Source organism: Pristiophorus japonicus, chromosome 30, assembly GCF_044704955.1.
Source record: "Pristiophorus japonicus isolate sPriJap1 chromosome 30, sPriJap1.hap1, whole genome shotgun sequence".
Classification (NCBI taxonomy): domain Eukaryota; kingdom Metazoa; phylum Chordata; class Chondrichthyes; family Pristiophoridae; genus Pristiophorus; species Pristiophorus japonicus.
In genome coordinates, this window is record NC_092006.1 from 2,702,701 (window position 1) to 2,727,081 (window position 24,381).

At 47.2% G+C, this 24,381-nt stretch overlaps 1 protein-coding gene across 3 annotated transcripts in view; it reads right to left on the reverse strand.

The window, feature by feature from the left end:
- Positions 1-24,381, reverse strand: part of LOC139240150 (regulation of nuclear pre-mRNA domain-containing protein 2-like) — an 86,350-nt gene that overhangs the window by 41,495 nt on the left and 20,474 nt on the right. For all 3 annotated transcript variants that reach the window (XM_070868534.1, XM_070868533.1, XM_070868532.1), the window contains exon 2: positions 2,541-2,670. In XM_070868534.1, the coding sequence (XP_070724635.1) occupies positions 2,541-2,670 (130 nt within the window). The remainder of the gene's footprint in view (positions 1-2,540; positions 2,671-24,381) is intronic.

Below are 24,381 nucleotides of genomic sequence, written 5' to 3' on the forward strand. Positions count from 1 at the left end.
AAGGTGCTGACTCTTAGCAGGGTGCAAGTGCACAGAAAGCAGCGGCCCGACTATACCTTATTATATTGGCCTTTCCTAAAGTGTGAGCCTAGACACTGAAGATTGGCAATCATGGTCACATTCATGCACAGTATGGAGAGTGGGCAGGAACATCGGCAGGGCCCAGGTACAGAGGAATGAGTTGGATGGATGAGCGGCGAGTTTGTGGCGGAGGTGAGGCGAATGCTTGGCGGAGGAGCGGCGAGAGATCATGGCGGAGATGCGATGAACGTTTGTGGCGGAGGAGCGGCGACAGATTGTGGCAGAGGTGCGGCAAATGAGGGTACGGGGCCCAGAGGCAGCATGGGCCAGCCCACACTGCGATATGTGTGCGCTAGATCTGTGCAGCAGAGCAGGTCTCCAGTCATCCTGGTTAACCCATACCACTGGATAAAGGCTTAGTTCTGTCAAGCCCGTGTGGTGGCTGGTGTGCAACGGTCACCACACGTTATAAAAATCCTCGAACAGGCATCTTCCACCCCCTCAACTGGAGTTCAGGACTGGAACATCGGGTTCTTCATTGAAAGACATGTGAACTCATGGAAGCAAGTCATCCTCGTTTGAGGGACTGCCTATGATGATATGATTGGCAATCATGGTCACATTCAAGCACAGTAACATTCTCAGCCACTGTTCATACATACTTTCCAGTATGGGGTCACTGGATCCTGATCACGATGGCTGGTATATTCAAATGCTTTGAAGCCCAGGGTCGGTCAAGAGTAGTACCAACTGCTGCTGCAGCTGATTGAGCAAAGACCGAAAATCAAACCTGGGCCCCTTAGGTTTGTCGCGTCATAGACATACTAATAACTGATGAGATATAGGCGGAGAGAGCCACCCGCAGTTATCACTGACGCTTTCCATTCAGGGACCCTTGCTGGTGAAGGTTTGTGCAAGAACAGAGGTCGAGGACGGGATCAGGCTTGGCCGCGATGGCCCCCGTGGTGAAATAGCCCGCCGACACACACCGTCAAGCCCGCAAGTAAACAAAAATCACTTGCATTTATAGAGCGCCTTTAACGTTGTAATACGCCCCAAGGCGGTTCACAGGACCATTATAAAAGAAAATTGTCACTGAGCCACATAAGGATAAATGAGGGCAGATGACCAAGAGCTTTGTTTTAAGGAGCATCTTAAGAGAGAGAGAGGCAGTGAGGTTTAGGGAGGGAATTCCAGAGGTTAGGGCACGGCTGCTAGTGGTGGGGCGATTAAAATCGGGGAGGCGCGAGAGATCAGAATTAGAGGAGCGCAGAGACCTCGGAGGGTTGTAGGGGCTGGAGGAGATTAGAGATAGGGAGGGGCGAGGCCACGGAGAGATTTGAAAACAAGGATGAGAATTTTAAAATCAAGACGTTACTGAACCGGGAGCCAATGTCAGTCAGCAAGCGCAGGGAGTGATGGGTGAGCGGGACTGGGTGCAAGTTAGGACACGGGGCAGCGAGCACAGGGGGTGATGGGTAAGCTGGACTGGGTGCGATGACCCCCCCCCCCCCCCCCCCCCGCCCCGAGCACAGGGAGTGATGGGTGAGCGGGACTTGGTGCGAGTGAGGACACGGGGGCAGCGAGCACATGGGGTGATGGGTGAGCGAGACTCGCTGCGAGTGAGGACACGGGGCAGCGAGCACAGGGGGTGATGATGAGCGGGACTCGGTGCGAGTTAGGACACGGGGCAGCGAGCACAAGGGGCGATGGGTGAGCAAGACTCGCTGCGAGTGAGGACACGGGGCAGCGAGCACAGGGGGTGATGGGTAAGCTGGACTGGGTGCGATGACCCCCCCCCCCAAGCACATGGGGTGATGATGAGCGGGACTCGGTGCGAGTTAGGACACGGGGCAGCGAGCACAAGGGGTGATGGGTGGGTGAGCGAGACTCGGTGCGAGTTAGGACACGGAGCACAGAGGGTGATGGGTGAGCGAGACTCGCTGCGAGTTAGGACACGGGGCAGCACAGTTTTGGATGACCTCAAGTTTACGGAGGGTAGAACGTGGGAGGCCGGCCAGGAGTGCGCTGGAGCAGTCAAGTCTAGAGGGAACAAATGCATGGATGAGGGTTTCAGCACCAGATGAGCTGAGGCAGGGGTGGAGACGGGCGATGTTCACTTGAGATAGCAATGACGTGACAGGGGCATGTTCCCCTGTCAGAAGTCAACTCTTCCAGGAGAGGAGGAAAGAAAATTGGCAAAGGATAAGAAAAGAGTCGAATTGCAAATACACTGTTTAACGCTACCACTGTACTCCAAGGGCATGCAAAGTTAAAGCATGCCCACAGGATACAAAATAACCCCAAATAAACAAACTGTCTTTGCAGAGGATATCTTGTAAACTCCAAATGTCAATCCTCAACTCTTACTCTGCTTTTTAAAATGTCACAATCGGTTATTGTTTCCAGGCTTGGTCAATATGCAGTTCTACCCACTTTTTAAATTTTAAACGTCTATTGTGGAGAGAATTATATCTCACAGAAATAAAAGCATTCTTTCAAAATACCGCTTCACTTACCTCACCAACGTGCCTGCTTCTATTAGAACCTCTGAAAAAGCATCTCGAAAAATAATCGCGTTCTTCCTTTTGCAGTTCTGAATAACGTCATTGGCAACATAGAAAAGGTTCAGTCGATGAGGGATCGAAGCTAAGTAAAGAGAAAGCAGAAAGCTTTATTACTTTGTGACAGTAAGGTGGACAGAAGATCATTCTTCAATTGAAAAAGACTTAGATTTATATAGCGTCTTTCACGACTAGACATCTCAAAATGCTTTACAGCCAATGAAGTACTTTTGGAGTGCAGTCACTGTTGTAATGTGGGAAATGCAGCAACTCAATTTGTGCACAGCAAGCTCCCACACACAGCGATGTGATAATGACCCAGATCATGTGTTTTTTTTTGTTCTGTTGATTGAGGAATAAATATTGGCCCCAGGACACCGGGGAGAACTCCCCTGCTCTTCTTCGAAATAGTGCCCGTGGGATCTTTTACATCCACCTGAGAGAGCAGACGGGGCCTCGGTTCTATGGTCTTATCTGAAAGACGGCACATCTGACAGTGCAGCACTCCCTCGGTACTGCCCTTCCGACAGCACTCCCTCAGTACTGCCCCTCCTACAGCGCGGCGCTCCCTCAGTGCTGCCCCTCCGAAAGCGCGGTGCTCCCTCAGTGTTGCCCCTCCGAAAGCGCGGCGCTCCCTCAGTGCTGCCCCTCCGACAGTGCGGCGCTCCCTCAGTGCTGCCCCTCCGACAGCGCGGCGCTTGCTCAGTACTGCCCCTCCGACAGAGCGGCGCTCCCTCAGTACTGCCCCTCCGACAGTGCGGCGCTCCCTCAGTACTGTCCCTCCGACAGTGCGGCGCTTCCTCAGCACTGCACTAGAGTGTCAGCCTAGATTTACCAAAATTAGATATTCTACACCACACTACACCAGCAGAAAGCACTAATGGCCTGTGGCACAGATAATAAGTAATGGTGGTTGTAGAGCATTTCAATCGTAGTTCACACACACAGAATCCATTATGTTTAGGCCTGTAACAAGCTTTGATCTTTGCGATGTTTTTTCCAGCACAAGGTTTGCAGTGGAGCCTCATCAAAGCTCTGCTGCTTAGTTGCAGGAACGCTTTCACATCTAACTCATATTGCTCCTTTTATTGGAAATTGTTAAGACGAAGGCTGCATCGGTCTCAGAATAATTCTGGTTTGTGTCTCTCCTGGGAACAGAGGTGGCTTGTCAGCCATGACTGACAACGGCAGCCACAGCATGTACACAGGAATTACTGTGTAACCTGATCAACCAAACTTATTGCATTCTTTTCCTTGGCTAAGAATTAGTTTAAATGTACATGTGCTTGCCATATTAAGACTTCTGTGTGTGTTTCAGGCTGTCCCTTCCCACGAGTCAGAGAGATTAGCAATTCCAGAAGGACTTCAGCTAAAGCTTCAAACCCCCCAGAACACATTTCACAGAATCAGAGAACGATGCAGCGCAGAGGGAGGCCATTTGGCCTATCGTACCTGTACTAGCTCTTCGAAAAAGCTATCCCATTAGTCCCGCTCCCCTGCCCTTTCCCCACAGCCCTGTGAATTACCACCCTTCACGTATTTATCCAGTTCCCTTTTTGAAAGTTACTGTCAAATCTGCTTCCACCACCCTTTCAGTGCAATCCCGATCATAACAACTCATTGTGGCTTCAGCTTTTATGATTTGTTACCCATCACAAATCCTCCCCTGACCGTGGCCATGCCTTTCCTGCACAGATCACCTGATCACTGTGGGTTTTATATGCGCACACACCAAAAGCCACTGCCACAAAAGGTGCCTTTATCTTCGCTCTAACACACACCAGCTGTGAAGCAGCGACAACCCCCAGGTGAGGAAACGGAAAACTCTGGGATACTCGATATATGAAAATGAACGTTAGGACACCTGGGTGAAGGCCACTTAAAAGCAGGTTGCTTTTCTAGATTTAAGAGAAACTTGTGAAGACTCAGTCCAATGTAAAAAGGACAAATGCCCACTATAGGCCATGAGCAGCTTCAGTATAAAGAAGGGACCATCAGATTAGACTCTGAACTGGACCGATCAGGCAGCAACTGGAATTTTAATTTAAAATGTCACACGCAACAAGTCACCATAGAAACATAGAAAATAGGTGCAGGAGTAGGCCATTCAGCCCTTCGAGCCTGCACCACCATTCAATAAGATCATGGCTGATCATTCACCTCAGTACCCCTTTCCTGCTTTCTCCCCATACCCCTTGATCCCTTTAGCCGTAAAGGCCATATCTAACTCCCTCTTGAATATATCCAATGAACTGGCATCAACAACTCTCCGCGGTAGAGAATTCCACAGGTTAACAACTCTCTGAGTGACGAAGTTTCTTCTCATCTCAGTCTTAAATGACTTACCCATATAGTCCCCGGTTCTAGACTTCCCCAACAGTCTTCCTGCATCTAACCTGTCCAGTCCCGTCAGAATTTTATATGTTTTTGTGAGATCCCCTCTCATCCTTCTAATCTCCAGTGAATACAGACCCAATCGATTCAGTCTCTCCTCCTATGTCAGTCCTGCCATCCCGGAATCAATCTGGTGAACCTTCGCTGCACTCCCTCAATAGCAAGAACGCCCTTCCTCAGATTAGGAGACCAAAACTGAACACAATATTCCAGGTGAGGCCTCACCAAGGCCCTGTACAACTGCAGTAAGACCTCCCTGCAAACCACAGTAAAGTAGCGACTGCAGTAATTTGAACGCAAAGCAATTAGTTACAGCAATCCCTTTAAAGCTAGTTAGATGATTGTGAGGTAATTGCAGAAAGTATCAAGTCTTTTATTCGCTAATCCCTCTCTAAAATGTTTCCCTTTCCTTGTATACACGAAGCAGCTGCTTGCTTGGGGAGGGCTGCAGTAAGAGGAGCAGGTTAGAAACAGTTTAAAAATAAAAGCCAATGTGGAAAACTGGGGGAGGAATCTTCGAGCCAATATATAACCCACAAACAAAAAATTGTACATCTGTCAGTCATCGCAAGATGAGTAAGGAATTGGATTATAAATGACTTTTCCACAGATCCCGTACGCAGCGAGCAGGATACTGGGAGCGAGAAAATACACAGCGGTGTTGGAAAAATTAAGGAAGGTGGAACCAGGCCAGCAGCAACAACCTTTATTGATATAGCGCCTTTAACATAATAAAATATCCCAAGACGCTCCACGGCAGCATCACAAGACAAAACACATACATTTGACACTGAGCCACATAAGATGAAATGACGGCAGATGACCAAAAGCTTGGTTAAAGAGGTAGGTGAAGAGTTTCCCAGATTGAACCACAGTATAGCCTACCAATATGATTCATATACAAAAGGCAAACTTGGATTGATACAGCACCTTACACAACCACTGGACTTCTCAAAGCACTTTACAGCCAATGAAGTAGTTTTGGAGTGTAGTCATAAGAATTAGGAGCAGGTGGCGCTACAGCCCCTCAAGCCTGCTCCGCCATTCAATAAGATCACGGCTGATCATCCACCTCAACTCCACTTTCCCGCCCGATCCCCATATCCCTCGATTCCCTTAATATCCAAAAATCTATCGATCTCAGCCTTGAATATACTCAACGACTGAGCCTCCACAGCCCTCTGGGGCAGGGAATTCCAAAGATTCACCACCCTCTGAGTGAAGAAATTCCTCCTCATCTCAGTCTGTAATGTAGTCAGTCACTGTTCTAATGTAGGAAACACGGCAGCCAATATGCACAAAAACAAGCTCCCACAAACAGCAATGTGATAATGACCAGATGTTTTTTTTGTTATGTTGATTGAGCGATAAAGGTTGGCCCCAGGACACCAGGAATAAATCCCCTCCACTGGCTCTTCTTCAAAAAAGTGCCATGGGATCTTTTACGTCCACCTGAGAGGGAAGACGGGACCTCAATTTAACATCTCATCCTAAAGACGGCACCTCTGAAATTGATGCACTCCTTCAGCACTGCACTGGAGTGTCAGCCAAGATTTTTTGCACTCAAGTCCCTGGAGTATGACCCACAACCTGAGGCGAGTGAGTCACAGCTGATACTCTCCTTACTTACAACCCCGAAGAGGTGGCCTAAATGTCTAACCTTGTACCTGGGAATATACACTATTTAGTTGTGTTTTATAGTCCGGATACAGCTGCATAATACATATAATGCACGAGATCCAACACCGCCTCCAGTGCGCCAGTGCAGGCTTCGGCCGCCTGAGGAAAAGACCAGATCCTCAAAACTATCACCAAGCTCATGGTCTACAGGGCTGTAGTGATACCCGCCCTCCTGTATGGCTCAGAGACATGGACCATGTACAGTAGACACCTCAAGTCGCTGGAGAAATACCACCAACGATGTCTCCGCAAGATCCTGCAAATCCCCTGGGAGGACAGACGCACCAACATTAGCGTCCTCGACCAGGCCAACATCTCCAGCATCGAAGCACTGACCACACGATCAGCTTCGCTGGGCAGGCCACATTGTCCGCATGCCTGACACGAGACTCCCAAAGCAAGCGCTCTACTTGGAACTCCTTCACGGCAAACGAGCCAAAGGTGGTCAGAGGAAACATTACAAGGACACCCTCAAAGCTTCCCTGATAAAGTGCGACATCCCCACCGACACCTGGGAGTCCCTGGCCAAAGACCAGTCCGCCCTAAGTGGAGGAAGTGCATCCGGGAAAGCGCTGAGCTCCTCGCGTATCGTCACCGAGAGCACGCAGAAACCAAGCACAGGCAGCGGAAGGATCGTGCGGCAAACCTATCCCACCCTCCTTTACCCTCAACGACTATCTGTCCCACCTGTGAGAGTCTGTGGTTCTCACAGTGGACTGTACAGCCACTTAAGAACTCATGCTAAGAGTGGAAGCACGTCTTCCTCGATTCCGAGGGACTGCTTATGATGATGCACATTTATAAATCAGGTTATACAGTAACTGGTATCATGAAACATTACTTGCTTATCAGAAATTCAGAAACTTCTGCATTAAAACTTATCTTTTCAAACTTTCAACTGTAAATGCACTGTTTCTAAAATTTTAACTAATCACCTTGTTCTTTACTACACGCTGATTACAGAACCAATAATGAATAGCTAAGTGAGTGGGCAGGAACATGGAAAATGGAATATGTGGAAAAATGTGAAGTTATCCACTTTGGTCGGAAAAATAGAAAAGCAGAGTGTTCTTTAAACGGTGAGAGATTGGGAAATGTCAGTGTTCAGAGGGACCTGGGTGTCCTTGTACACGAACCACTGAAAGTTAACATGCAGGTACAGCAAGCAATTAAGAAAGCAAATGGTATGTTGGCCTTTATTACAGGAGGATGTGAGTATAAGAGTAAAGACATCTTACTGCAATTATATCGGGCCCTGGTGGTGAGACTACATCTGGAATATTGTGTACAGTTTGGGTCTCCTTACCCAAGGAAGGATATAGAGGGAGTGCAGCGAAGGTTCACCAGACTGATTCCTGGGATGGGGGGATTGTTCTATGAGGAGAGATTGAGTAGACTCGGCCTGTATTCTCTAGAGTTTAGAAGAATGAAAGGTGGTATCATTGAAACATACAAAATTATTACAGGGATTGACAGGGTAGATGCAGGGCTGGGGAGTCTAGAACCAGGGGTCAGGATAAGGGGTCGGCCATTGAGGACTGAGATGAGGAGGAATTTCTTCACTCAGAGAGTGGTGAATCTTTAGAATTCTCTGCCCCGAGTAGATGTTCAGTCGTTGAGTATATTCAAGGCGGAGATCGATAGATTTTTGAATATTAAGGGAACCAAGGGATATGGGTATAGTGCAGGAAGGTGGAGTTGAGGTGGAAGATCAGCCATGATCTCACTGAATGGCGGAGCAGGCCCGAGGGGCCGAATGACTGACTCCTGCTCCCAATGCTTATGTTCTTATGTAGTTGCCTGCTGTGACCAGTGTAGCACATTGAAATGCATCATGCCAGAAACGGATGCAATGCAGATTTGCATCCAGGATTTCACAAGCAAAAAATTCTTGCATTCAACAAAGTAGTTTGTGGAAGTGGCACTTGAAAGCTAAGTACTGTACGGAGTCAGAGGGAAAGTAGGAAAATTAAGCAAGTCATCAAGCCGTTATTGTGTACTTAACATTAGGATACAGAGCAGCACTAGTGAAACACTGGGAGCAGGTGGTATAGCGGGGACATGGTCTATCAGAGATGGAAGAACAAAAAAATAGATTTAAGAATCGCTTAAGTAGCTTGCTTGATAGCTTAGTGAGTAAAAGCTTTAACTCGTGTAGTACCAAGCCATACAGACCGAAACACCCCAGCTTCCATTCCCAGTCTGCGCTGATTTCAAAATTCTCACCCTTGTTTACAAATCCCTCCATGGCCCTCGCCCCTCCTTATCTCTGTAATCTCCTCCAGCCCCACAACCCCACGAGATGTCTGCGTTCCTCAAATTCTGCTCTCTTGAGCATCCCTGATTATAACTTCTCAATCATCGGCGGCCGTGCCTTCTGTTGCCTGGGCCCTAAGCTCTGGAACTCCCTCCCTAAACCTCTACCTCTCTTCCCTCCTTTGGACGCTCCTTAAAACCTACCTCTTTGATGAAGCTTTTGGTCATCTGCTGTAATTTCTTCTTATGTGGCCCGGTGTCAAATTTATTTGTTTTGTCTTATAACACTGCTGTGAAGCACCTTGGCACGTTTTACAACGTTAAAGGCGCTATATTACTAAAAGTTATTGTTGTTGATTTAGCATTATTTGACATGATATAGCAGAATTAAAGCAGTGTTGCTCACTAATTGCATGGCGAGGGCCACAGTGCCTAACCAAAAACAGTATCATGAAATGATGCAGCACTGCACGAGAGAGATGGGTCATGGGCCTGCACCTGCACTTTCCCCACACAATGAGCTCCTGATTTACGTTACCTTACTGTGGGTAGTTGCCACGCATCTTGCTTTGGAGGCAGTTCAGAGAAGGTTCACTAGGTGGATTCCGGAGATGAGGGGGTTGACTAATGAGGAAAGGTTGAGAAAGTTGGGCCTCAACTTTGAAATTCAGAAGAATGAGAGGGGATCTTATCGAAACGTATAAGATTATGAGGGGGCTTGACAAGGTGGATGCAGAGAGGATGTTTCCACTGATGGGGGAGACTAGAACTAGGGGACATAATCTTAGAATAAGGGGCCACCCATTTAAAACTGAGATGAGGAGGAATTTCTTCTGTCAGAGGATTGCAAATCTGTGGAATTCTCTGCCTCAGAGAGCTGTGGAAGCTGGGTCATTGAATAAATTTAAAACAGACATAGACAGTTTCTTAACCGATGAGGGAATAAGGGGTTATGGGGAGCGGGCAGAGAAGTGGACCCGAGTCCATGATCAGATCAGCCATGATCTTAATAAATGGAGCAGGCTCGAGGGGTCGTATGGCCTGCTCCTATTTCTTATGTTCTTATCTCCCACAAGAAACAAATAAAACTCTCGGAAAGTAATTCTATTAGACTTCTATTTTAATGGTGCCCTGCCCTCCTTAAGGCACTACCTTTGCCTTGCAAGGAACAACAATGAATCCCAGTACACAACATCCTGCAGCCGGGCAGACCACAAATAGAAGCCCAAAGGCATGTGGAACAGCAAGCCTGCAGAGGGTCGAAGGTGCGGAGGAGGCTACAAATAGTATATTAGATTCACTAATCCTCCATCAGACATCACAAATAGCCATGCATTATTGGTGTAATGTTCCATCTCCAGTTTCAATCGGTAGCTATATTGCTAACATAAACAGAAGACACTACTAGGGTTAAAGCGAAATAAGAGCCTCAGAAGTTCTGTGCCCATTTCAAGGGCCCAGGATAAAAAAGGGGCGCCCCTCCGAGCTGGGCGCCCATTTTTCGCGCCTAAAACTGCGCCAGAAAAAAAACGTGCTATTCTCGAGCGTTTTGCAGCTCTTTGTCTGTTTGGCGCGGCGCCCAGGGGGGGCGGAGCCTACACTCGCGCCGATTTTGTAAGTGGGAGGGTGCGGGTACTATTTAAATTAGTTTTTTTCCTGCCGGCAACACTGCGCGTGCGCGTTGGAGCGTTCGCGCATGCTCAGTGTGAAAAAAACCATTGGCACTCGGCCATTTTTATAGTTCTTTGTAGCTGTTTAATTTTTGAACATTTTTAAATAAAAATCACATTGCCATCAGCACAGAGGCTACCCTTCTCACTGTCTCCTTCCCCTCCCTCCCCTCCCCTGCGCGGCAACAAGCCGCTGTCTCCTTCCCCTCCCTCCCCTCTCTCCACGGCAACAAGCCGCTGTTTCCTTCCCCTCCCTCCCCTCCCCTGCGCAGCAACAAGCCGCGGTCTCCTTCCCCTCCCTCCCCTCTCTCCACGGCAACAAGCCGCTGTTTCCTTCCCCTCCCTCCACGGCAACAAGCCGCTGTCTCCTTCCCCTCCTCCCCTCTCTCCACGGCCACAAGCCGCTGTCTCCTTCCCCTCCCTCCCCTCCGCGGCAACAAACCGCTTTCTCCTCCCCACCCCCCCCCCCCCTCCCGCTCAGCGGCACGAATGGTTTTCTCCCCCCCCCCCCCCCCCCTCCCGCTCAGCGGCACGAAGGTCTTTCTCTCCCCCCCCCCCCCCCCCCCCCCCCCCCCACTCCCCCTCCCGCTCAGCGGCACAAAAGGCTGCAGAATTCTCCCTGGCTGAAGCACTTTCACACAGGTAGGAAGATGGTTTATTTAATCTTTTCTTTGCTTATAAATGTTTATTCAGGTTGGATTTATTTATATAATATTTGTATAAGTATAAATAAGGATTTATTATAGAATTTAATGACTTCCTTCCCCCCCCCCCCCCCACCTCGTTCTGGACGCCTAATTTGTAACCTGCGCCTGATTTTTTAATGTGTAGAACAGGTTTTTTCAGTTCTACAAAAATCTTCACTTGCTCCATTCTACTTTAGTTTGGAGTACGTTTTCACTGTGGAAACTTTGAAATCAGGCGTCAGTGGCCGGACACGCCCACTTTTGAAGAAAAAATTCTGTTCCAAAGTAGAACTGTTCTACCCGACGAGAACTGCAGAAAAAAAAAATGTGGAGAATTGCGATTTCTAAGATAGTCCGTTCTCCACCAGTTGCTCCTAAAAATCAGGCGCAAATCATGTGGAAACTTGGGCCCCAAGTGTGGGAAGAGAGCTTGCCTTCGTCACTGGGCTGGGGGGGGGGGAAAAACACCGAGCAAACTCTTTTCTGGGGTGTAATAATAGCTGCTATTACACAATTGGAGTGCAGCCCACTGCAGGTTCACATTCTACCACCATCGGCTGCACTCAAAAATGCTAACCAGCCAGCTAACTAACTAACTAACTAACCAACCAGCATGGGGTACGGTAGCATAGTGGTTGTATTACTGGACTAGTGATCCAGAGGCCTGGACTAATAAGCTGGAGACGTGAGTTGGGGAATTTTAATTCAGTTAATTAAATACATCTGGAATTAGAAAGCTAGGATCAATGAATGGTGATCATGAAACCACCGGATTGTCGTAAAAACCCATCTGGTTCACTGATGCCCTTTAGGGAAGGAAATCTGCCGCCCTTACCCGGTCTGGCCTATATATGATTCCAGACCTACAGCAATGTGGTCGACTCTTAACTGCCCTGTGAAAAGGCCTAGCGAGCCACTCAGTTGTACCAAACCGCTACGACAAAGTCAGCACTGTGGGAGTACCTTCACCACATGGTACCGCAGCGGTTCAAGGCGATGGCTCACCACCACCTTGGAGGGCAATTTGGGATGGCCAATAAATGCCGGAGCCGGCCTTGCCAGCGACACCCACATCCCGTGAACGAATTTTTAAAAAACTTACAGTAAACTGATGCCATCATTGACCCACAGGAAATGTAATTTAATTAGAGTAAATGCAGGGATATGGATGCAAGTTGGCTTGGAATCGGAAACTCCATGTGCACAGTGGAGTCCTAGTATTAGTATAGTATTAGGCAGTCCCTCCCATCGAGGATGACTTGCTTCCACACCAAAAAGGGATGAGTTTACAGGTGTTTCAATGAGGGACCTGACATTCTACGTCCCGAACTACATGTTGAAGGTGCCTGTGCGTGGATTCTTTTAACGTGGGGTGGCCGTTGCACACCAGCCACCACATGGGCTCGACAGAGCTAGGTCTTGATCCAGTGGCCAGAGTTAACCAGGACGACTGGCGATCAAGCTCTACTGCACGGACCTAGTGCACACGCATGCTCCTACTATCCACAGATCGCAGCGTGGGCTGGCCCGTGCTGCCCCTGGGCCCTCGCCTCTTCTGGGCCCCGAACCTTCACCTCTCCTGGGTCCTACAATGCACACCAGCAAGGTATGTGAAAGGCGAGAAGAACAGAAGCAATAGGAGCGGGAGTAGGCCATTCGGTCCCTCGAGCCTGCTCCGCCATTCAATAAGATCATGGCTGATCTTCCACTTCAACTCCCCCTTCCCACGCACTCCCCATATCCCTTGGCTCCCAATGATGGAAGCAGGTGGTATTCAAAAAGCAAGATTAAAAGTTCTGTAAGATATACGCAGTTAAAGACAAATGTTTCAAAACTCAAGAATCGGTTAACCACAGTGAGAGAGACATGGCTGCTGAGGGAAGGTTAGATTACAACTACACAAAGATAAATTGAGGCAAACAAAATTGAAATGAAAGGCGAACCACTGCGAATGCTGGAAATCTGAAACAAAAACAGAAAATGCTGGAAACACAGCAGGCCAGGCAGCATCTGTGGAGGAGATTAGGTGGAGGACAGGGGCTAATTTAATGACAGAAGTTAACCTCCCTCTCTCCACAGAGCACAGTCTGATCCATGTTCCCAGCATTGTTCTGTCAAAATTGAAATGGAAATGGAGCTGAGAATAGGCGCAGTTGCACTAGGCGTAACCTCTGTAACCCAGGTCAAATCCAGCTCAGTGATGGATTAGTCCCTTCTCTCTGCTGGCTGCAAGAGCCCTCTTAATCCGGATCGCGGTGGGCATGAGATTTTCACATCGAACCAACACTAACTGCCATTGTACTCCAGGTACGTGAAATGGGAAACATCGGACAGGTATGGTAGGGGCTCTCTACCGAGGTCAGAAAGACTTGCATTTCTATAGCACCTTTGACACCTCAGGATGCCCCAAAGCGCTTTACAGCCGATGAAGTACTTTTGGAGTGTGGTCACCGTTGTAATGTGGGAAACGCGGCAGCTCAATTTGCGCACAGCAAGCTCCCACAAACAGGAATGTGATAATGACCAGATCATCTGTTTTAGTGATGTCGGTCAAGGGATAAAAACTGGCCAGGACACCAGAGAGAACACCCCTGCTCTTCTTTGAAATAGTGCCGTGGGATCTTTTACGTCCGCCTGAAGGGGCAGACAGGGCCTCGGTTTAACGTTTCATCCGAAAAATAGCCCCTCCGACATGCAGCACTCCCTCAGTATTGCTCCCCCCCCCGACAGTGCTGCACTGGTGGCAAAGGTACATTGAAAGGGCTTTTTGTCTTCCTGTGCCATTTCAAAGCAAACCTGGAGTGTCACAAGCCACATGTAAAGTATAAATCAATGTTACCATTAATAGCATACATCTCAAGTTGCAGGTAGTGACAGATTTGATTTAAGATTGATGAACCGACAAGGCGAAGCACTAACATCTTGTTCCAAACCTCAAGGCCCACAATATTCAAACAGAATACAACATGATAAGAAGCAAGTGTAAATTGAATGGAGTTGTTCAGGTTATGTGGACAAGCCTGTTGAGGTTTACAGGCCGCTTGCAGCTCCAAGCCATAGTTTGGATATCACTGGTGTAAAGGGAGCTTTACTCGGCCGCTAACCTGGGAGTTGGTGATTGTAGAGTAAAGCTTCCCTCCATCTGCTTCCACTCTGTGCTGTACCTTGCATGCGAGTCTGTAATGCTGACACCAGGCGTTAAAAAAACGTGTACTTCGCCAGCACAAGCTTAGAGGTCCGTTATATGTCAACTGCCTCTGGATCACACTAACTCCAACACTGCCTGTATCTGATCATGCAGAAAATCTCCCAAAACACCTACATACCAAACGATCTCAACTGTGCAACCAGAACAAAAACCACAAAAACATCCGCCAATAGCGGCAAAGATTTTTACTGGGCTATCATCAGCTTCTCTTAATTCAGTTAAGAGATTATTTTAACTCATTCACTGCTTTTGCCCTGCTACTGGCTACAACCCACTGCTGCGCCCCATGTCATAACTAACTCCAGCACTAGGGATTACAGAGGGGAGGCTGGAGAGAAAATTGAAATATTAACCCAGTTTCAGTCAGGCAATACTTTATTTGACCCGAGCAGTAAGTAGCAAAATTAAGACCATCACCAACGGAGAAAAAGACCAACCAGTGCACAATAAGATGGCTGATGTCTTCTTCTCTTCTTAGACAGTCCCTCGGAGTCGAGGATGACTTGCTTCCACACTAGCACGAGTTCTAAATTGACTGATGCGACAACGTGGGATCTACAGTCTCTGTCACAAGTGGGGCAGGTGGTGATTGGAGGGACGGGGTGGGTGGGGTGCTTGATTTGCCGTGCACTCCTTCCACTGTTTGTACTTGGCTTTCGCCTGCTCCCGGCAAAGAGACTCGAGGTGTTTGGCGCCTTCCCGGATGCTTCTCTTCCACTTTGAGCAGTTTTGGGCCAGGGATTCCCAAGAGTCGGAGGGGATGTTAAATTTTTTTCAAGGAGGCTTTGAGAGTATCCTTGAAGCATTTCCTCTGCTCTCCTGGGGCTCGCCTGCCGTGACGTAGCTCCGAGTAGAGTGCCCGTTTCGGGCGTCTAGTATCGGGCATGCAGACAATGTGGCCCGTCCATTGGAGCTGATCGAGCGTGGTCAATGCCTCAATGCTGGGGCTGCCTGATGTATAAATGGAACAACTCCACTAGGCGCACCAAGAGTCAACATTAGCCCTGTCATTAGAACTTCTGTAAGACAAAACAGTGAGTCTGATATATTTCCACACTGTGTTTACTTGCACTGTGAACACCCCAGCAGTACAGATACAAATTGTAGACTTCCAAACCGGGACTGTGTCCAGAGAGAGCATATTGAGCTGTGCAGCAATAATGTCAAGTGCTCGTGGTTAAAGCTCTGTCCTTGCGGGGATCAATTTAATGTGATGAATTCAAAGTGTCACACAAGACGCCCAGCACACATGAAAGCATATTGGTTAAAGAGCAATCTTTCCTATAATGTTCTGGCATCAATATGTTAAACAAGCCTATAATTACACTCAACAGACAGATTTCGAAAAGACTGTGCTGGCCTCAAATGTAAAATCTGCACTGAATGTGTTTAACTGCACGGTATTTCCAGAGCATGCTTTCTCTCATCCAGCAACCTTGAACTGAGAGCATGCTTTACCCAGGGCAGAGAGCATCCATTTTGCTTGAGGGTTGGAAAATGGCAGCACAGAAGAAATAAAGTTGCTTTCCACAAACAGCGTGGTTCAGAATTACAATTAATGGCACCCTGCTCCAAACTTCTCCCCAATTAAACTAACCCATTGTTGACTCAGTTAATGCACAACTTAGTCACTCGTATCTGTTCCACTGCAAACATGGTTGTACTAAACACAAATACATTCTTGTTCTTGCGTTTACTCAATGCCCAATTAATACAACAGTGGCAATAAAGTGTAACCCAAGCGAAAGGGAGTTAATTTGACATTACAGTGCAAGATTCTGAATTAGCGTTGTGAAATTCAACCAGAAAACAGGTTTCTTCCCCTTCACAAGACTCAATAAAACCCCAGCCAGTTGGGTCTAGACAGGAAAGAGCCTCCTGAGTATAGTTACAAAGATCTACCAGCACCTGTGGAATGGTACCCTAAGGCACTGCCAGAACTGAAGGTCCATTAGCTAAAAAGCAACAAGTAACTTACTTTACAGCAGGACCGGAATGCTCATTCAACCAGAGACCGTGCTTCAGCCAGATTGGTGATCACGGTACTGGAACTGAAGAAAGTTACGTGCTCAACGATAAAGACGTTGAACTGGTGTTCTTGGCAAATGCATTTTATGCACTAAAAGGTTTGGCGAAAAGCACTTCAAACATTTATCCACCTAATTCCTCCAAGGACTTCAAGCAACAAAATGTTCTCTCCCAGTACTGTGTCAGTAGACTTATTTGTCATACAGAAATCATTGTGTTGTATGAAAATCGTACATGCCCCAACACATTTTAATGGTTTTGTGATACTTTTAATTTATCTTAAACTGTTCACTCCAGACACAATCCAAGTTTGAAAGGTTTACATTTATACTGTTGGATGTTATCTCAAATTGAAGTGGACGTAAGTTCCACGTTTCTAACACTACTCTTTACTGAAACACTAGTGAAAAAAACAAAACCGAGAGTCTGGCTGACATCATTTCAACCCACGTTACCAGACAATGCACCCAAATATAATTTAATTTCAATGATGAGTATTTTGTTCTATGAGGGAACTTAACCTCCAATTTACTTTTGCTTTCAAATTTTACCCTCTTTGCTATAATTTATTACAAAACTATATAATTATAGAAAATTACGACACAGGAGGCCATTCAGCCCATAGAGTTCATGCCGGTCAATGTCAGCAGAGCTTTCTAATCATTGTAAAATTCAATCCTGGCCTCATCTACCAAAAAACTAGCAGGTATAAAAGGAGCAAGACGCCTGGCTGATCATTCCCTTTCTTGGTCCAAAGCATCAAATATTATCTGGTCATTAACATAAGAAATAGGAGCAGGAGTTGGCCATTCGGCCCCTCGAGCCTGCTCTGTCATTCAACAAGATCATGGCTGATCTTCGACCTCAACTCCACTTCCCCGCCTGACCCCCATATCCCTGGATTCCCCGTTATTGCAGTACTGTCTGTGGAAGCTTGCTGTGCACAAATTGTTTGCCGTGTTTCTTTCTTCTAGAATAATACATGTAAACACACCAATAGATTGCAGTGTAGCCACCATAAAAAAGGTTCTCTTTACAAAGCCTTTGTGCTGTACTGACTGTTTTGAAGCACGGATTTTAAAAAGTGGTTAAAATACTGTTCTTCACCACAGGGACTAAATCATGGTTCACTCCTGCACCGCCAACATCCACCACTAGAAGTAAATACTGGGCACGTATTCCGTGCATTGCTGATACTATTTATAGAAAACTGTTACTGCGAATCATCAACTACATGGAGAGCTTTTTGCACCTACTCTTAATTCATCACCTCAAATTGCTCCCAACCCGACTGCCAGATCTGGGGGAGAATTAGGAAAATGAGCTCCATCCAATTGTTGTTCACCCTGTAATCTGGGGCCCTGTGCAAGATTGGTTCGAACCATGTTTATTTCCATTGTGTCTTGGCGCCAAACTAATTTCAGGGGATTTATTTTACAGAAACTCTACAGTGACAGGGTTGGCAATGAGAAGTCTCGTTCGCGAATACAATGTGTTCTCAGTTTATACTAAAGATTTGAGGATATTGTTCTCTTGAGGCACCATTTATCCAATATCTCCAGTGCCAGCCGTGGCTCAGTGGGTAGCACACTCGCCTCTGAGTCAGAAGGTTGTGGGTTCAAGTCCCACTCCAGGGACTTGAGCACAAAAAGAAATCTAGGTTGACACTCCAGAACAGCGCTGAGGGAGCGCCGCGCCGTCGGAGGGGCAGCGCTGAGGGAGCGCCACGCCGTCGGAGGGGCAGCGCTGAGGGAGCGCCGCGCCGTCGGAGGGGCAGCGCTGAGGGAGCGCCGCGCCGTCGGAGGGGCAGCGCTGAGGGAGCGCCGCGCCGTCGGAGGGGCAGCGCTGAGGGAGCGCCACGCCGTCGGAGGGGCAGCGCTGAGGGAGCGCCACGCCGTCGGAGGGGCAGCGCTGAGGGAGCGCCACGCCGTCGGAGGGGCAGCGCTGAGGGAGCGCCGCGCCGTCGGAGGGGCAGTCTTCCAGATGAGGCATTAAACGGAGGCCCCGTCTGCCCTCTCAGGTGGACGTAAAGATCCCACGGCCACTATTTCAAAGAACAGGGGAGTTCTCCCCAGTGTCCTGGCCAATATTTATCCCTCAATCAACAGAACAAAAAAAGATGATCTGCGTCATGACCACATTGCTGTGTGTGGGAGCTTGCTGTGTGCAAATTGAGCTGCCGCGTTTCCCACATTACAACAGTGACCATACTTCATTGGCTGTAAAGCACTTTCAGACGTCCAGTAGTCGTGAAAGGTGCTATAGAAATCCAAGTCTTTCTTTATATCCATTTTCAGTCTTCACTTGTGGAGAAGGTTCCTCTCTCAGATGCTGACTGACTTGCTGTCTCTCTGTTTTAGTTCCTCACTTTCCCCTCCAATTTTCTCCCCGTCTGCCCTAAAGTTGCTAGATCCATGCTGGGATACAGTGCACCGGATGCCAGTCACTCCGATATTCTGCAACAGCGAGATTTAGCAGGTCGTTCCAGCACGGGGAGGCATTTCAGCCAACCTGCTTTCCTTCACCAGACATCCACCTCGGAACCACTGGATAAAGATCGAGAGAGAATTCTGGCTGTCCTTCCCCTCAGCCAACGGCAAATGTACCGCAGCCTTGACCGAGATCACTTAACTCAGCCAAGACCAGGAATCAAACCCCACAGCTTCTTGCTCTGCGTGACTCAGCTCCTTATGGAATAAACTCACTGAGCAATCAGGGAAAGAGAGAGGACATAGTTTCCCCAGTTGGGAAGCAAATATACTCTTGCATCCCTCAAGGTGGAATTGGCAACCATTTTAGAATTCTACCTTGCAGGTGATGAATAGCTAAAGTCACTATGTACTTTCAGGCGCAGGCATCTAAACTTTCTCACGGGAATACTGAGTTACTGACTCTTTAAACTCAGCATGCAGTGGAATTGACTCTGTTCACAATATTGTGTTCCTGCATCAGTTTATTTCATTCATTTTCAATTTGACTTGAATTAAATTATGCGCTAACCTAGTTCACATCTGATTGGCAAAAATTAATTCATAGTCTTGCACCAGCTAGTTCAAAGCTGACAACATAACTGAATAAGTGAATAGATGCCAGTTTAAATTATTATACTGTTCTGACTTTTGATTATAACTTGTAACCTTTCCCCTCTATTCCACCTAGAATCAGAATACAATCACAGAACGGTTACAGCACAGGAGACCATTCGGCCCGTCGAGCCCATGCCAGCTCTCTGCAAGAGCGCTTCAGCTAGTCCCACTTCCCTGCCCTTTCCCCATAGCCTTGCACATTTATTTCCTTCAGGTACTTATCCAATTCCCTTTTGAAAGTCGCAATTGCATCTGCCTCCACCACCCTCTCAGGCAGCGCATTCCAGATCCTAACCACTCGCTGCGTAAAAAAGTTTCCCCTCATGTCACCTTCTGCCAATCGCCTTAAATCCATGCCTCTGGTTCTCGACCCTTCCGCAAATGGGAACAGTTTCTCTCTATCTACTCTGTTTAGACCCCTCATGATTTTGAGCACCTCAATCAAATCTCCCCACAGCCTTCATTGCTCTAAAGAAAGCCCTGATTGCTAAAAAATTTTATATAGCGCCTTTCACGACCGCCGGACGTCTCAAAGTGCTTTACAGCCAATGAAATACTTTTTTTTTAAAAAAAGTGTTTTCACTGTTGTAATGTGCTAAAGAGAACAACCCAAGCTTCTCTAGTCCCTGGAACCATTCTCATAAATCTTTGCTGCACCCTCTCTAAGGGCTTCACATCCTTCCTAAAGTACAGTGCCCAGAATTAGACACAAAACTCTAGTTGAGGCCGAACCAGTGTTTTAGAAAGGCTCATCATATCTTACTTGCTTTTGTACCCTATGCCTCTATTTATGAAGTCCAGGATCTTGTATGCTTTTTTAACCGCTTTCTCAACCCGTACTACCACCTTCAACGATTTGTGCACATATATCCCAGGTCTCTCTGTTCATGCACCCCCTTTAGCATTGTATCCTTTAGTTTATATCACCTCTCCTCATTCTTCCTACCAAAATGTATCACTTCGCACTTTTCTGCGTTAAATCTCATCTGCCACTAGCCCGTCTATATCTTCTTGAAGTCCATCACTAGCCTCCTGTTCATTATACTTCCAAGTTTTGTGTCAACTGTACATTTTGAAATAGTGCCCTATACAACCAAGTCTAATATATAGAAAAGCAGTGGTCCTAGTATCGATTCCTGGGCAACAGCACTGTATACTTTCCTCCAGTCTGAAAAACAACCATTCACCACTACTGTTTCCTGTCACTGAGCCAATTCCATATCCATGCTGCTACTGTCCCTTTTATTCCACAGGCTTCAACTTTGCCGGCAAGCCTATTATGTAGCACTTTATCAAACGCCTTTGAGCCGTGGGAGGTTAGCCCCTATTCCCTGTCCTTTGGCGCTCTCTTAACCATTTCATCGTGCGAGAATTGAAAACAAAAATAAACAGTCATTTTAGTAAAGTTGGAGAGAGAGAGAGAGAGGGAAAGAGAGAGAAGGGGGAATGATCAACAGATACATCAATCACAGAGTGAGAGAGAGCGGGTTAAATGGCCTATAAACTATTTAATAGAAAGCAGTTGGACAATACAAGACCTGGGAGACATCATAACCTGTCTTTTCTTTCTACAGATGTTGACCAACTGATGTATTGCCAGCATTTATTAAAGAATGTTTTCATGTCAGATCTCACTATACTTTATATACGACCCCCCCCCCCCCACCCCAAACCACACCACCCACCTCTTTGCTGGCAATCTCCTCACCCCCTGGCAAAGTGCTCAACTCTCCCAATGTAAGGATGCTAAAAAATGCACTTTGTTCTTGTATGCAATGTGGCAGCCATTTTAAAAAATCAGTATTTCAGCTGCTTTTAATAATGCTACATCACAGACCCTCCAAGACCCTTTGATGCAGAACTGAAACTTCTTCCGGATCCATGAACTCCATAAATTTTCACTGGATTTCTACAAATGTTGGTTGAGCTTCCAAGAATTTATATCAGGTGTTTATCAAAATTTGAGCACAAAATACAAGTCCTACAGGGATGTTCCAGTATGAGCTGGCTGACTGACCTTGTCATACAATCTCCTCTCGTCCATTTATCTCATCACCATCACTCTCACCTTCCTTTCTCCCGAACTCACACCCTTTTGGTCTTCCAGCTCCTGCTCCATTCCCCCCCCCCCTCCCTTTTATCCTTTCCCACGACCTCCAGACTGTTCAACTCTTTACCGCCCTCTTACAATCAGAAGGCTTCTAAAAAGCAAGCTTACCATCACCTGATAACCACTTCCCGAGTTAGAAACATAGAAACCGAGAAATTTACAGCGCAGAAGGAGGCCATTTTGGCCCGTCGTGTCCGCGCCAGCCGACAAAGAGCCGCACGGCCCTCGGTCAGCAGCCCTGAAGGTTACATATAAACCTATGAACAATGAACAATGACGGAAAGGTAAAGAGCACCCACCAACCCAACCATTCCGCTTCACACAACTGCGACACCCCTTACACTGAAACATTCTACACTCCACCCCAACCGGAGCCAGGTGATCTCCTGGGAGGCGCAAAAACCCTGGCCAATTTAGGGAGAAAAAAACCTGGAAAATTCCTCTCTGACCCATCCAGACGATGGAAACTAGTCCAGATCATCACCCTGGCCGTATTAGATTCCCTGCAGTACTTACCATTAATAGTGCACCGGCCAACAAAAGGTCATCCAGTCTAATCCCAATTACCAACTCTAGGTCCGTAACCCTGCAGGTTACGGCACTCTAAGTGCCCATCCAACCATCTCTTAAAAGTGGTGAGGGTTTTTGCATCCACCACTCTTCTAGGCAGCGAGTTCCAGATCCCCACAACCCTCTGCGTAAAGAAGCCCCCCCCTCAAATCCCCTCTAAACCTTCCACCACCCACCTTAAAACTATGCACTCGTTATAGACCCCTCCACCAATGGAAATAGAGCCTTACTATCCACTATGTCCAGGCCCCTCAATATTTTATCTCCTCCCCGTTTCAATTTTGGTTGGTGTCCCAAACAACAACTTTTTTTAAATGTAACAATGATACAGGACACCATACAGCCACCCAAATCTCAAAATCAATCTTCACAATGAATATTGTGTTACCGTCAAATCGCAGTAACCTATGAATTAATGATAGCAAATAAAAGCTTCAAAAGACCGTGGGGAAACTCATTCAACCACAGCACCCGATAAACAAAAGCAAGGTCATAGAAAGCCACAGGGCACTGATATAACACCACCGTCAAAGCTACATAAACTGGGGGAGGGTGGGAGTTAAGGATTTGGATCCCACTATCTTCTTCCCAAACCATGAAAATCCTACAGCCAAATGAATACTGTTTCTAATGGACCCACGAAAATAAGTCTAGCATTTCTTCAGCGCCTTTCGTCAAGTGACCTCAGGATGTCCCAAAGTGCTTTACAGCCAATGAAGTACTCATACATGATACATAAAGAAATCTGGTGACTGAGTTGTCACCCACGCAGACAGAGAGCGAGAAACCAGCTTGCATTTATATAGCACTTGACCGAGTCTCAGAAATATCACAAAGTGCTTGAGATGCAAGCAATGACCTTGAAGTGCAGTGGCTGCTGTTAGGCAAACCTGGCAGCTATTTGGCACAGGGCAAAATCTGACAGCAAGGAAAGAGATAACCAGCTAATCTGACTCTGGCTGGGGGAGGAATGCCCTCCAGGGCACCGGGAGAACTCTCTGCCCTTCTCCAAATATTGCTATAGGATCCACATGAACCAGCAGAGCAGGGCATTGGGTTTAACATCTTGATCCAAAGGATGGCACTTTCACAAGTCCAACTCCAAGGACTTGACCACGAAAAATCCAGGCCGACACTCCAGTGCGGTGCTGAGGGAGCGCCGCGCTGTCGGAGGGGCAGTGCTGAGGGAGTGCCGCGCTGCCGGAGGGACGGTGCTGAGGGAGCGCCGCCTTTCAGATGAGACGTTAAACTGAGGTCCTGTCTGCTCTTTCAAGTAGATGTAAAAGATCCCACGGCACTTTTCCCCGGTGTCCTAGCCAATACTTATCCCTCAGTCAACATAACAATAAACAGATCATCAGGTCCATTTGTGGGAGCTTGCTTGTGTGCAATTTGGCTGCTGCATGTCCTACTTTACAAAAGTGACTGCACTTTGAAAGTACTTCACTGGCTGTAAAGTGCTTTGAGACGTCCGGTGGTCTTTTCAATACAGTTTAATGCTGCCTTACTAATTGTTCTGTCATTCCGAGACCTGAAAATCACCCAACTAATCACAACTGTTTATCTGCATGAGAATGTAAAAAAAATGACAAGCTTTTAAACATAATGCCTCGTTAAAGAAAATGTAAATGAAAATAACTTTTCTCAGGACAATCTATTTTGGGAGTGCTATAGAAGCAAGTGTGTTGAATCTGTGGGGCCAAACAGCTTCATAACTAATTACAGTAATACACTACAGTACCTGTATAAATAAATGGCAGCATTTGTAGTTTAAAACGGCGGTAAAAATCACTGGTACTACACATTACTTCAAACACAGCACTACTACTCCAAGTTCAGGTCTTTGCTGCCTCATTACAGGTATCCGTTATTCCACATCGAGAAAATGGGCTTGCTTTTCACTGCCCACCACATTGGAAGAAAAACAAAGCACTCTAGGAATTGCCCACGTTGAAAGCTATCCTCGATTCAACTTCTAGGCTGACAGGTCTCAGGCCAGTTGGCAAAAAAGATGCTACAAATTGCCTCAGGTGTTGGGAGGGAAAGAGGGAGAAGAGAAAGATACCACCCAGGTTCCCCTGCTCCTGATCACTAAGCAATGATCCCTA